Source organism: Musca vetustissima, unplaced genomic scaffold (genome assembly GCF_032173495.1).
Source record: "Musca vetustissima isolate MV318-11 ecotype Yass unplaced genomic scaffold, APGP_CSIRO_Mvet_v1 utg10125, whole genome shotgun sequence".
Classification (NCBI taxonomy): domain Eukaryota; kingdom Metazoa; phylum Arthropoda; class Insecta; order Diptera; family Muscidae; genus Musca; species Musca vetustissima.
The window spans coordinates 12,081-27,164 of record NW_026882177.1 but is presented as its reverse complement, the minus strand read 5'-3'; the positions used below and the strand labels follow the sequence as shown (position 1 = coordinate 27,164).

At 33.9% G+C, this 15,084-nt stretch overlaps 1 protein-coding gene across 1 annotated transcript; it reads left to right on the top strand.

The window, feature by feature from the left end:
* Window positions 1–568: 568 nt before the first annotated feature.
* Window positions 569–7,374, top strand: LOC133328395 (protein odr-4 homolog). Its single transcript, XM_061536965.1, has 5 exons — window positions 569–705; window positions 1,114–1,300; window positions 1,361–1,451; window positions 3,449–3,568; window positions 6,458–7,374. The coding sequence occupies exons 1-5, from the start codon at window positions 613–615 to the stop codon at window positions 7,359–7,361; spliced, it is 1,395 nt and encodes a 464-aa protein (XP_061392949.1). The 5' UTR covers window positions 569–612; the 3' UTR covers window positions 7,362–7,374.
* The last annotated feature ends 7,710 nt before the right edge of the window (window positions 7,375–15,084 follow it).

Genomic DNA, 15,084 nt, shown 5'->3' with positions numbered 1-15,084 from the left:
ACCACAGCAAGAGAAGTGAGATTTTACCAGAAAATGTATTTTGGCGCAATAAGTATTCCAAGGACTTCTCGTGACACGAATCCTATATCTAAAATTGTATTTAAACCGCAAATTCTTAATTATCTATTTTTTGAAAGGAAAAAAAAACTCACCATCCAGAGCTAAGGTAGCATTACTCTAATTCTTCTTTTAATTTAAAAAGTTAATTAATTTTTCCATCAAATGAAAATAAATTAAAAAATAAACAATTTTTTTTTTCCTCCATACCCAACGAATTTTTTTCACTGAATTTCAAATGGTTGGCAACTCATCACAACCCGTCATTCACCAATCATTAATAACACTCGCACGCACACACACCAAATACAACCCTGTGTTGTGTTGACACACGTAAACAAAATATGACAATTTGTCAGCAACACCAACAACACAATTCCAATTGGCAATCATACGTAGAGTGTTTTTTCTTCTTCTCACAGCTGAAGAAAAATACTACCGAACGAGTCGAAGGAGTAGCAGCAGAAGGGAAAACGCCGCAAGCCACAACCGAAAAAGAAACTCCAAACATTTGTCTTCATCGTTCGCATCCTCGTTCATGCTAGAAGTCTGGCAATGGCCAAATTATTGCTAAGCAAAGCCGATGAAGAATATCTGGAAAAATGTGCAACACAAATGAAATTTAGCTATGGCATCATCATTGGTCAGGTAAGAGGTGTAGAGCTGCTACTGCTGCTGTCACTGGTGTTGTTGTTGTTTGCAATGTGTTGAAATGCAGTTGCTGTAAAATAATGTCTTGGGGAGCAGCTGTTTAGGTGACTGCATTGGGATTTAACACTGCTGGTGGTGGGGCATTCCTACAGACCCTAACATGCAATAGCAAACAAATTTTTTGATTTTAATTGTTTGATCAAGATACAAATTGAAATATTTCAAGAAATATGGTTATGTGTGTGTGTGCGTTTGTCATAATGTTTGCATTTACTTTGGCTAACATTTGTTAACGTCATCAACCATCACTGCCACCAGCATTCGCATCGATGATAATTATCTACGTCTCATTTGTTGTTATTATTTTGCTTATCCGAGAAATATAATTTAATTTTTTTTCTCCAGAAATCCGAACCCGGTAAATATATCGTCGTGCATTTGGCCAAAAATGACGAGGAGGAAAGTGATTTTCCCGATGCCGATTCCTCGGCGACCGTTGGCCCTCAGAAGGTCGAGCAAATAAATTTACACTCACTGGGCAATCAATGGTTAAGTGCCGGCAAAATGATACCTGGTTCATTTAATGTTATGGGTAAGTTTGTGAAAATTGTATTTCTCTGAATTGTATTTCATTTATTTTATTCGATTACAGGATTATTTATTGCCGGTGTCAGCAAGGATTATGTTGATGATTCTTCGGATGAATTTAAATCTGCCAAAAGACTGTTCTTTGATATGCACAAGTAAGTATGAGCGAAGCTCAGATATGAAAATTCTTAATGAAATCTACGATGGCAAAGATACCATCATGGTACCTATACAGATACTGGGAAGTCACAACCGGCATGACTTTAGCTTAAGGCGCGGTAGAGGATTGCTTTGAGAATTTTACTATTCTAGGGCCCATGGTTACAACGATATTCTTTACTCTCTTTTGCAAATTCATATTTTCTAAGATATGGACATCGAAACGCATTTTTCCATGCTTTTTAAAATTTATTACAACAATATGGATAAACATTTGGAGCTGTTTATTCAATTCTAAATAGAATTCTGTTGGGTTGTTGATTTTGTCATCCATATATATGAAATACCTAAAACACAGGCAAATGGCCGGTAACATACGAAACCATATATTTTTTAACCTTCCACGTTCTAGGGGTCATATTCGATAGCCTTTATAAGCCACAGTTACTCCCAATAAGATAATGAACAATGTTAACAAATGCTAGTCGGCAGTACTTGGAGAGTGGATAAAGAAACATGTGCAGCGGCTGGGCTGTGTTAAACTATGCGACACCAGTGTTACCCGCCAACGTTAGTTCAACGCAATGGAAAAATATTCAATCCTGTTCGAACTTGAGGAATGCAACAGGGTGTCCTCTATCACTCTAATGGACTGCTTATATGAGGAGACGAAGATTCTTCCTGTGCCTCAACACAACCATATGTTGTCGATGCAATATATGCTGGATTGTAAAAATAGCCATCTGAACCATCTCCTTATGGATAGGCAACCACCACCTGGGTATGTTAGGAAGGATCTTCATAGTCTGCAGAGAGAGAGAGAGGTCTAAAGATGCAGAAGAGAGCCTCTATATCAACAGACCTCTCAAGCAGGATTGTATAGTATTCACACTGATGTAGTAGAGGAAGCAAATCGATAATACAGAAGCAAACCTGTCACCGAGTAGCAGCTACCAAGAGAAACCTGAGTGGTCATGACACAACTGGGATCTAGGTGATGTAGCCGTCTCAATTCGTATTGGGTACGAAGTGGTGCCAGTGGTAATGGTTCACATGACACGCTATAACTCTTCAATTGCCCAACCAAACTCCGAACCCCAGTTTCAGTTTAGAGACAAACGGTACAAGTCGCGGACTTTTGCACCTGGAATCAGAAACAGAGTGGCAGGGAAAAAATCACAGCAGTTTAAGTTGCTATATCAACAACATCGTTGAGCAGTTTTGGGCATCTGTCCATAGGAAGAAGTCCTATTGAAATTATGGAGGCCCAAAAACAAAAAAATATTAGGAAATTTGAAACAGTAAGGGAAAATGAAGGGTCTTAGCGGAATTTTGGGAGGTCCATATTTAGGAATCAATAGATTTCCATAAGAATATCGTTGAAATCAAAACTTTTCACTCATCATGACTTGTTCCTACTTTCCTAAACCTTGGCATAGCTTCATATAAAGGTTACGCTCCATTTTAGGTGTTTTGAAGGTCCTGAGGCGTGGATTTTTAAAGATTTTTTTTCAAGGGTCTAGCAGAGGTGTTGATTTTTTTTGAAGAATATTTTTTCAAAGGCCTACTAGAGGCGTGGATTTTTAAAGATTTTTTTTCAAGGGTCTAGCAGAGGTGCTGATTTTTTTGAAGAATATTTTTTCAAAGGCCTACAGAGGCGTGGATTTTTAAAGAATTTTTTCAAGGACCAGAGTATATCTGGTCATTTGTTTGAATAATAATTCTTTCTAGGACCAAAACAAGGCCTGGATTTTTTAAAGAATATTTTTCAACTTGCATTCTCAAATAATATTTTGTAAAGAATCAATACAAGCGTGAATATAACAAAAATATTGCGTGGATTAAATAAAAAAAAATCGCTTTAGGTGATTTCTGAGATATAGCTTCTATATAAGGTTATCGTATTGTCGAATCTAATTTGGACATTTGGTATTAATTTTCATTTGTTTTATGTTTTTTTTTTATTAAATTTGTTTTTCTTTTCTTTTTACAGTCTACTTAAACAGGGACACCAATTTAAGAGTAATGAACACGATGATACCGAATATATATTCCTCACCTATTCCAGTGCTGCTAAAAAGGCTGCCAGTAAAATATACAACTATGTTGCCAAGTAAGTAAAACCCAAAAATCGCATACATGTAAACATTCTATTAGTTGTATTTTTTTATGTAACACCCTCAACATGTTTTGTAACTAAATATTAACACACCATTATTATGCACCCTGCTTATTTCATTTTAATTAATTTAATACTCATTTTATTTATTCGTAAAAAAAAAATACGTAGAACGGCTATTAGATGTTATTCTGTAGATATGAAAAAATGAGAAAATCTTCATTATAAAACATTTAAAAAGATCATGACATGTATATAAGGTCTTTATATGACAAACTTCTGTAAAACTTTATAAAAAAATTCTCAAACTGAATTCGTCTTAGAATTTGCATGTCTCTCAAAAATAATAATTTGTGTTTTGTTATTTTTCTGTTGGAATTCGTTTGTTTCTTCTTTTTTACTTCTAGCAAATGCCAAAAATCATTTAGAAGAATTTATTTGTTTGAATAACTTGTTAATTCGTCATATAATATTGTTGAGATTTTAATACCATTTAATTGTTCTATTTCGATTTTTAATATTTTCTCTTTGAACCAAAAACAAACAAATTTTATGAAATGATAATCATTAACAGGGAATGCAAGAAAACCTACTTTACAGCACATATTAAATGTGTTTTATGGTAAATAATTTGATATTCAATTTAAGAAAAAAACATCATTTATTATGAATATTGTGTGTATCGAATATTTGTTGCTAATTTGGTTTAGTTGTTTTTTGTTTTTTCATTACATTTTGTATTTTTTTATGTTCCGTTGCTTTTGATGAAAATTATTTATATCACGTCACGTAATTTGCAATGTTGAGAGGGCTTGAATATAGATTAAGTAATTATTGTAAATGTAATTGTTGATATTAAGGATATAAGAAATTCTTCAGAAATGAAAGCGGAGATTTTCAAAAAGTAGGTATTAAAATTGCTATGATTTTCAATTTTTAAATGATTCATAAAGGAGAGGAATTTTTTAAGAGTATTTTGCACAGGACTCACAATGGCGTGATTTTTTTACAGAATATTTTTTCTAGGACCCACCCAAGGCTTGGTAATTTTTTTAGGACCCACACAAGGCGTGGATTTTTTATAGAACATTTTTTCAAGAACTAATCGATGGCGTGTATTTTTTATAGAACATTTTTTTCAAGAACTAATCGATGGCGTGGATTTTTATACCCTTCACCACACTGTGGTACAAGGTATAATGTCTTTGTGCATATGTTTGTAACAGGGAAAAGGAAACAAGTTAGACACATGGTTGCTTTTGAAAACATGCGTAGAATCACTTTCTGAGTCGATTTGCGCATATCCGTCCGTCCATGTATTTTTGTGAACAAAGTACAGGTCGCATTTATGATCCGATTTGGATGAAATTAGGAATATGCCACTTATTTGCCCCAAGGACGACCCCTATTGAAATTGGTAAATAATCGGTTCAGATTTAGATATAGCTCCCATATATATTTTCGTCCGATTTTGCTGTAAATGGTGCACCAAAGTCCCTATATATCTTTCGATTTTAACGAAATTTGTCACATGGTAATGAATTGAGTCTAGAATAACGTGTGCCAAGTTTCGAGAAAATCGGGTCAGATTTATATATAGCTCCCATATATATTCCCTTCCGACCTAAGGTAAATGGGGCTCCAAAGTCCCTATATATTTTTCGATTTGCACGAAATTTGGCATAGCGTACTGAAATAAGCCTAGAATGATATGTGCTAAGTTTTGTGAAAATCTGTTCAGATTTAGATATAGCTCCAATATATATTTTCGTCAGATTTAAAGTAAATGGGGCACCAAAGTCCCTATATATTTTTCGATTTGCACGAAATTTGGCATAGCGTACTGAAATAAGCCTAGAATGATGTGTGCTAAGTTTTGTGAAAATCGGTTCAGATTGAGATATAGTTCCAATATATATTTTCGTCCGATTTAATGTAAATGGGGAACCAAAGTCCCTATATATCTTTCGATTTGCACGAAATTCGGCATAATGTACTGAATTAGGTACAGAATGGCGTGTGCCAAGTTTCGAGAAAATCGGGTCAGATTTATATATAGCTCCTATATATATTTCCGTCCGATCTAAGGTAAATGGGGCTCCAAAGTCCCTATATATATTTCGATTTGCACGAAATTTGGCATAGGGTACTAAATTAGGTCCAGAATGATGTGTGCCAAGTTTTGTGAAAATCGGTTCAGATTAGGATATAGCTCCCATATATATTTTCGACCGGTTTAATTTAAATTGTGCACTAAAGACTCAAAGATTGGCCGACCGGCACACAATTTTGTACAATGTACTGTATATTACTATAACCTTTCGTGTGTCAGGTTTTCTTGAAATTGGTTCAGATTTACATATAGCTTGTATATATACTTTCGTCCGATTTTAAGTAAATGGTGCACCTAGGCCGATTGACAAAACGTACTGAAATTAATAAAAATTAATATCTAGCAAGATTCCTTGAAATCGGTTTAGATTTAGATATAGCATAACTTCCGTATATAATTTCGACCTATTCATGTTGATTTTTTAAAGAATATTTTTCAAGGTCCCAACCAATTCGTGAATTTTCAAGCACAATAGGCAAGTTTTTTTTTGAAAAAGGAACAAGGTGGTTAATAGCGGCGAGTTTAAACAGTTTTTTAGATTTAAATAAGATACTCAAATACTGGTTTCTGCTTTTGTTTTGTTTGAATACATCATCATGCGATTTCGTTTTTATGTTCCATATTATTTCGAAACACAATTAACACCACATCAGTGTCACCATTTCCAAAAAAGAAAAAAAAAAAACTAACAAAAACCTGAGTTTAAAATTCAACAAATTATATATAAAAAATTACCAATAACCAATTTAAAATCAACTCAATTTTTGTAGCGGTGGCACCTTCTCGCCTCTGGACTATCGTTTTGTGGAGAAACCCTTTGAATGGTTTACCTTCGAGTGTAACTATGAGCTAAACGATGTTTTCCCCATCTTGGATGCTTCGGAAAAGATCAACATCGAAGTGCAATTCCAGAAAACAATCGATACGGTGCGCAACAACCTGAATGCCAGTGAGATCTTCTTACAAAATGAATGTGTGGACGATGACCAAATATTGGATGGCTATATTAAACAATTACGTCAGGGCAGTGGCAAATCGAATAGCGATGAAAGTTATAAGGCAACAATATTCCTACCCATTAAGTGCCAAAATACCAAAGGATCGAATAGCCCACCTGTGCATGTCAAGGAATTCAATGGTACAATACGTTTGTCGGGTGTTGTCTCCTCAAGGGTGTGGTGTAATCCCAAGAATACCATTGGTGATGTGAAACGTTTTATTCGCGAGGATATTATACGTTCCCTGATGGCTCGTATCCAGGTGTATTGTGATGGTCTGACGGAGCCAAATATTAGCAATGATGCCATTTTCATATCGGAACCTCCACGAAGGGTGTACTTCAATGTCAATGCTGGCGGTCAGAAGTCAATACAATTCAGTGATTACATATTCCGTGGCGAAACTCCCACAGTTGCCGCCGCCCAGGCGAAACAAATACTCGATTTGGACATTACCACCGATAGCATAGTGGGCGATCTGGAAGGTGTTCCCGAGGATGAAACCTTCAGCGATACCTCTTTCGAAATGCAGACTGAAAAGCAGCAAATGCAAAAATTGGGTTCTCTGGATCCGGCCGGCCAAAGGGATCTGACTCGTACCATGTATATGTTGGGTATTGCGGTTTCCCTGCTGGTCCTGGTGATAGCCATTGTGGTGCATTATTTTATGAAATGAAATTGACGGTGGCGGCGAATGCGGCTTTTCTTTTTGTTGTAACAAGTTGATGATAGAGTATATTTGAAACATCACCTGGTTCATGCACACCCATATACACATACACACACACACACACCCGATCTGTACTTGTTGGTAGAATACGTCGTTTTTCATGTTTTATATTTCTTTTTTACTTAATTGTATAATGTACTTTTTGTATTTTGTTTTAATTTTTTTATATATATAAATTATTACTTTTTGTAATTGTCCTGTTTTGAGAGTAAAATATTATTATACACACTATTATATAAAAATATTGTATTTAACAAAACTAAAAAACAAACGAAGGGAAATTTTGTAAAGCCATCACACAATGGTTTTGGCAATAGTTAAACAAAATATATTTAGAAATTAGTTAAATAATAAAACAAAAAAGAAAAATAAAAAACGTATAACAAAATCCCAAAATTGTTTCGTAGAAATGGAAAACGTAATTATTTCGAAGGAGTTTCAACAATTGCGACGCATTTGCATTTAAAGTTATACACACATCGAATTCTATACTTTAAGAAACAATCCGACAATATTTGTTTTCAAATACCAAAATAGGCGTGGATTTTTTAAAGAATATTTTTTCAAGGATTCAGACAAGGCGTGGATTTTTTAAAGAATATTTTTTCAAGGATTCAGACAAGGCGTGGATTTTTTAAAGAATATTTTTTCAAGGATTCAGACAAGGCGTGGATTTTTTAAAGAATATTTTTTCAAGGATTCAGACAAGGCGTGGATTTTTTAAATAATATTTTTTCAGGGATTGGATTTTTTAAAGAATATTTTTTCAAGGATTCAGACAAGGCGTGGATTTTTTAAAGAATATTTTTTCAAGGATTCAGACAAGGCGTGGATTTTTTAAAGAATATTTTTTCAAGGATTCAGACAAGGCGTGGATTTTTTAAAGAATATTTTTTCAAGGATTCAGACAAGGCGTGGATTTTTTAAAGAATATTTTTTCAAGGATTCAGACAAGGCGTGGATTTTTTAAAGAATATTTTTTCAAGGATTCAGACAAGGCGTGGATTTTTTAAAGAATATTTTTTCAAGGATTCAGACAAGGCGTGGATTTTTAAAGAATATTTTTTCAAGGATTCAGACAAGGCGTGGATTTTTTAAAGAATATTTTTTCAAGGATTCAGACAAGGCGTGGATTTTTTAAAGAATATTTTTTCAAGGATTCAGACAAGGCGTGGATTTTTTAAAGAATATTTTTTCAAGGATTCAGACAAGGCGTGGATTTTTTAAAGAATATTTTTTCAAGGATTCAGACAAGGCGTGGATTTTTTAAAGAATATTTTTTCAAGGATTCAGACAAGGCGTGGATTTTTTAAAGAATATTTTTTCAAGGATTCAGACAAGGCGTGGATTTTTTAAAGAATATTTTTTCAAGGATTCAGACAAGGCGTGGATTTTTTAAAGAATATTTTTTCAAGGATTCAGACAAGGCGTGGATTTTTTAAAGAATATTTTTTCAAGGATTCAGACAAGGCGTGGATTTTTTAAAGAATATTTTTTCAAGGATTCAGACAAGGCGTGGATTTTTTAAAGAATATTTTTTCAAGGATTCACACAAGGCGTGGATTTTTTAAAGAATATTTTTTCAAGGATTCAGACAAGGCGTGGATTTTTTAAAGAATATTTTTTCAAGGATTCAGACAATGCGTGGATTTGTTAAAGAATATTTTTTCAAGGATTCAGATAAGGCGTGGATTTGTTAAAGAATATTTTTTCAAGGATTCAGACAATGCGTGGATTTGTTAAAGAATATTTTTTCAAGGATCAGACAAGGCGTGGATTTTTTAAAGAATATTTTTTCAAGGATTCACACAAGGCGTGGATTTTTTAAAGAATATTTTTTCAAGGATTCACACAAGGCGTGGATTTTTTAAAGAATATTTTTTCAAGGATTCAGACAAGGCGTGGATTTTTTAAAGAATATTTTTTCAAGGATTCAGACAAGGCGTGGATTTTTTAAAGAATATTTTTTCAAGGATTCAGACAAGGCGTGGATTTTTTAAAGAATATTTTTTCAAGGATTCAGACAAGGCGTGGATTTTTTAAAGAATATTTTTTCAAGGATTCAGACAAGGCGTGGATTTTTTAAAGAATATTTTTTCAAGGATTCACACAAGGCGTGGATTTTTTAAAGAATATTTTTTCAAGGATTCAGACAAGGCGTGGATTTTTTAAAGAATATTTTTTCAAGGATTCAGACAAGGTGTGGATTTTTTAAAGAATATTTTTTCAAGGATTCACACAAGGTGTGGATTTTTTAAAGAATATTTTTTCAAGGATTCAGACAAGGTGGGAAGGGGTTTTCAAGGACTTTTCAGCAGGCGATCCGAATGATCCTTGACAAAGCCGTTCCGATGGGTGTATAAGCAATGCTTAATAGTTTTTAGAGCAGTAGATGGTGGGGACATAGAAAGAGCCTATCCTCATTTACCACCCCAAGTAGCTCTTATTGGGCATATCTGGTCCTTCTCAGAGAACATTTTCAATCCTTGGAATGTGTAGAAATAATTTTTCATTTTTCTTCCTCATGGTGGATGCTACAGAAGTGTGGCCTGGTTAATTATCGCAATGTGCTGGAAGGAAAACATTTATAAATAAAATTTGTAAAATTCTTGTAAATTGAAATATTTAAAAACTGTTTAAAGATTGGAAATTGAAAACATGTTTCTTTGGTGTAACACGAAATTAAATTAAATACACACTTCATTAGAAGATATTATCATTTAAAATTATGACCCACAAGTGTCCCCACAATATGGGGGAAGTTAATGCAACCACATACTCCCTTCTTACTCTCGATACAGGACACCATATTAAAAAGTCCCTCTGGGACAATTATTATCACAGAAATAATTGTTTTAAGTGCGAGATAGTGAGTGAATGACGGACTAAATGTCTGGCTGACTAAATGTATGTGTGTGACCCCATCATTTTATGTAATTGAATTGTGCCCATTCAGCCAGCCAGTCAGCCAACAGACTGCACCGGTGCGGGTTATTCTTAGATCTTTTGGCGTCAAACAGTTTGACGACACAAAACACAACTCCATAAATCTTGGCATTTTCAATGAGATCCGAGCGAACGAACGAACATCTTGTCGTACAGCAGAAGGAGGGAAAATATCATTCCATGATCATTTATGAGAATCCCCAATTTTCACAAAAAGAAAGAAGAAAATGAAAACACTCCTTCTCTTTATTCCAACTTTACAGCCTATTTGGTGTGCGGTTGTACTTCTCAAGTCAAAAGCAGGTGTGTCTTGTAAAGGGCCAATTTTTCCACACGCTCATATTTTTTCGTAGCGAAAAAAGGGGCCTACACAAATATGAATTTTCATAGAGTTTCCCCTCGTTGTATGTATTTGATTATTGTGGCCCTTTCCTCCTCTCCCTTTATCTAAAGTGTTTAATGATCTTGAAAAGTGGAATGGATGTGTCTAGGAAATGTTGTAGCTAAAAAATAGCTTTGTTTTTTTATTATAAAATTTTTATTATGATTTATGAAATGTTGTATTAATTATGTGGAAATCACAGAAGAATGGTGGAAAAAATAGCAATTTTAATTTATTGAAAATTGTTGAGATTTCATTATAATTTGTGTTTCGAGAAATATTCATGTTATTGGTAATGTATCGAAAATATTGCATAGTCGTCGATATAAAAAATGATAAAAGGTACCCCTGAGGGCAAAATGGATTATAAAAAATTTTTATTGTAGAAAAATGTCAACGTTATTAAAAATATGTTTTTAATAGTTTCAGGTCATAGAAAAAATATTTTTTAAAAAATTCATAAGTAGAAAAATTGTTACATATAAAAAATATTTTTTAAAAATCCGGTTCTGGAAAAATTCCTCGGAAATAATATATGGGAAATTACAAAATTCTTTTAAAATTTCATTAAAAAAATTTTGAAAAATTTTTTTGCGAGCACATTTATGATTTTTGGTACATAGGTTAAGAAAAATATGCTGATTCGAAATCTGTTCGCGTTCACAAATTCGGATGCTGCGCACAAAAGTTATAGCGGTTTTAAATCTTGTATTTCAAATATAAATTAAATGGATTCCTATTCGTTGTAATTCGCGAATTTCTTCACAAATGCTTAAACACCATTGTTTTCTTTGCATACTAGTCAAATCACACTGAAATACGGTTTAATAGTCGCGAAAAAACAAATAGAAACATGAAGATATCGGAAAATTAAAATAATTAAATTTTGAATTAAAACAATTTTTTTTTAATTTTCGATTTTTTTAGTATGGTTAAGAGGATACGGTTTTGCCTTAATCTTCTAAAATATACGACGCTTTCTTCTGCAAATTCTTTTAGATGGTTGTTAAATATCGGTAGATTCATCTGATACGAGTTTCGACGTCATTAATGGCCAAATATATTGCACTTACAATACATAAAAATTATCAATATTGAAAAGCTTGCAATTCGCGAATTAGTTGAAATCAGTTGATGCGCATGCGATTTTCGTATAAACCGAATCAATGTCTTTCAATAATTATGAATTTTTCGATGTTTAATATAGCGGTCAAAGTGTGCCACTCGATGCACTTTACTATGCAAAAACCCTAAAAATGGCTAAAAATCACGCAACGTGCATACGATTTTTATGCGCATCCGATTTCAGTAATCTCCTATGAAAATACACAAAAGGACACCTATTTTAAAAAGATCGGTTAAGAACCGCGGATGTGCCTCCACAATCAATTTTGGATAAAGTACGCATATTATTCGCGTATTGATGAATTTTTGACCTATTTCCACACAGATTCGCGAATTTGACAATACAAGCATAAATGCATGTAAAATTAATTCGAAGAAAACCGCGATTATTTACGCGAATTTGTCAAAATAAGTTTTTGCAGTTTTTCCCACATTCAAGGTACCTGTATCCGCCGTTTTATTGGGCGGAATTGAACATGAATGGGCTCATTAGATCCGGCACGTAAAAAACCAAAATCACGCGGGGTTCCACGGAATTTGAATGGAGTTTGTTAATTTTAGACTCAAAAAATATGTTTTTTATAAAAATTTACGCACCAAATTTTCGTCTTTGGAACCCAATTGCAAATAAGCTACAGTGAGCACATACATGAGATATACACTAAACGAAGCAGAATCACGAGTTCTACAATCCTATAATTAGTTTATTCTATTATCTGGATGCGCATCCTAATTATAAGAAAAATTAAAAAAACACGGAAAATCCGGCTTCAAAATGTCAGCATCCATTTTGGGTGGATGCAGTGATTACATCGAAAAATCATACATTAGAACCATATTGTCCATGGGGTATTCTGCAACTTAGTCACTGATCACATGTGCGTGCGTTGTGTAGTTTAGCCACAAATCAGGAAGGAACACAAAAAAACTCGTTGGCTTCAACACATTTTCACCCATTTTTTTACATTACCACCATCACAGCTTCCACGCAACTTATTATTTATTACCAATATTTTAAGATTTTGACAAGAACACTTCATTTTATAGAATTGAATTTTAATTATATGCAATATGTTCATATTTCGCGAGTTATAACCTTGCAAACCCCAGCTTCAAGGAATTTAAAAGATTTTTGTAATTTCCCATATATTTTTTTAAATTCAAAGCAAATAAAAAATAGCTTGCATGTAAAAAAAGTTGCAGTATTTTTATACCCTCCGCCATAGAATGGAGGTTTTATTAATTGTGTCATTCCATTTGTAACTCATCGAAATATTCATTTCCGACCCTATAAAGTATATATATTCTTGATCAGGGTAAAATTCTAAGACGATCTATCCATGTTCGTCTGTTGTAATTACGCCATCTTCTGAAGGAATTGAGATAGATCGCCAAAATTTTGCATAAAGTCGTCTTTAGTCCGCAGGCAGATCAAGTTCGAAGACGGGCTACATCGGTCCACGTTTACGCATAGCCCCCATATAAGGGTACTGCCCACTTTTCGATATTTTGGGTTTCTTGAGCGTGCTTTTCAACCGAATTCGTTGCAATTTTGTACATTGGATTATTTTTGGGTACTATTTGTCTTCACTAAAAATTATAAATATTGGTCCTGTTTTTGTGGTAGCCCCCAAATAACGGTACCCCACAATTTACGGTATTTTGGAGGTATTTTAAAACGCGTTTTCAACCGAATGCGCTGAAATTTGGTACAATGGGTTCTTATTGGGTATCTAATTTCTTCACTAAAAATTATAAATATAGGCCCATTTTTTCAAGTAGCCGCCATATAAGACACCCTCAATTGTCGGTATTTCGAGCGCGTTTTTCAAACAATTCGCCTATTTATATTTTATAGATATTTCAATCAGACACCCGTTCGAAATACATATGGAAGGTATGGCTGCATATGTACCAATTTCTACAAAACACAATAACGTCATTCAAGTCTCAATTTGCTACGTTGCGCAAAATTTCGTGTTAATCGGACAAACATTAGTAATTTTGTGCAACATTTAGGTAAACTCGGATGAATATATATATATATATATAAATGTGGGAGCTATATCGAAATCTGAACCGATTTTTTCGAAACATACCACACATCATTGTAAACTCTATTTAGTACGATATGCCAAATTTCAAATCGAAGGATATATAGGGACTTTGGTGCATCAATTATATAAAATCGACGAAAAAATATATGGGAGCTATATCTAAATCTGAACCGATTTTCACCGAACTTAGCGCAGGTGATTCGAATGATTTGGAGCACCAATTACCTATAATCGGATATATATGGGAGCTATATCTAAATCTGAACCGATTTTCAAGAAACTTTACACACATCCTTATAGACTTAATTCAGTACGCTTTCGTACAAATCGAAAGATATATAGGGACTTTGGTACAACATTTACCTTAAATCGGACAAAGATATATATGAGAGCTATATCTAAATCAGAACCTATTTTCACGAAACTTAACACACCTCATTCTAGGCCTTATTCATTACGATGTGCCAAATTTCGTGCAAATCCAAAGATATATAGGGACTTTGGTACACCATTTACATAAAATCGGACGAAAATATATATGGGAGCTATATCTAAATCTGAACCGATTTTCATGAAACTTAGCACCACTCATTATTATAGACGCAATTCAGAACGCTGTGCCAAATTTCAAATCGAAGGATATATAGGGACTTTGGTGCACCAATTACATAAAATCGACGAAAATATATATGGGAGCTATATCTAAATCTGAACCGATTTTCACGAAACTTTGCACACATCATTCTAGACTTAATTCAGTATGCTATGTCAAAATTCGCGCAAATCAAAAGATTTACAGGGACATTAGTGGACTATTTACCTAAAATCGGGCGAACTATATATGGGAGCTATATCTAAATCTGAACCGATTTTCACGAAACTTTGCACACATCATTCTAGACTTAATTCAGTACGCTATGCCAAATTTCGTCCTAATCGAAAGATATATAGGGACTTTGGTGCACCATTTATCTTAAATCGGACGAAAATATATATGGGAGCTATATCTAAATCTGAACCGATTTTTCCCAATTTCAAAAGGGTTTGTCCTTGGGCCAAATAAGTGAGCTGTGCCCAAGTTCATCCAATTCGGATCATAAATGCGACCTGTACGTTGTTTACAATTTAACATGGGCAGACGGAAGGACATGCATAAATC

Excerpts from the sequence above, each read along its gene's own strand:
- LOC133328395 (XM_061536965.1), top strand. The coding sequence starts at position 613 with ATGGCCAAATTATTGCTAAGCAAAGCCGATGAAGAATATCTGGAAAAA. Across the intron at positions 706-1,113 it reads ATGGCATCATCATTGGTCAG|AAATCCGAACCCGGTAAATA; the intron begins GTAAGAGGTGTA and ends TTTTTTCTCCAG. Across the intron at positions 1,452-3,448 it reads CTGTTCTTTGATATGCACAA|TCTACTTAAACAGGGACACC; the intron begins GTAAGTATGAGC and ends TTCTTTTTACAG.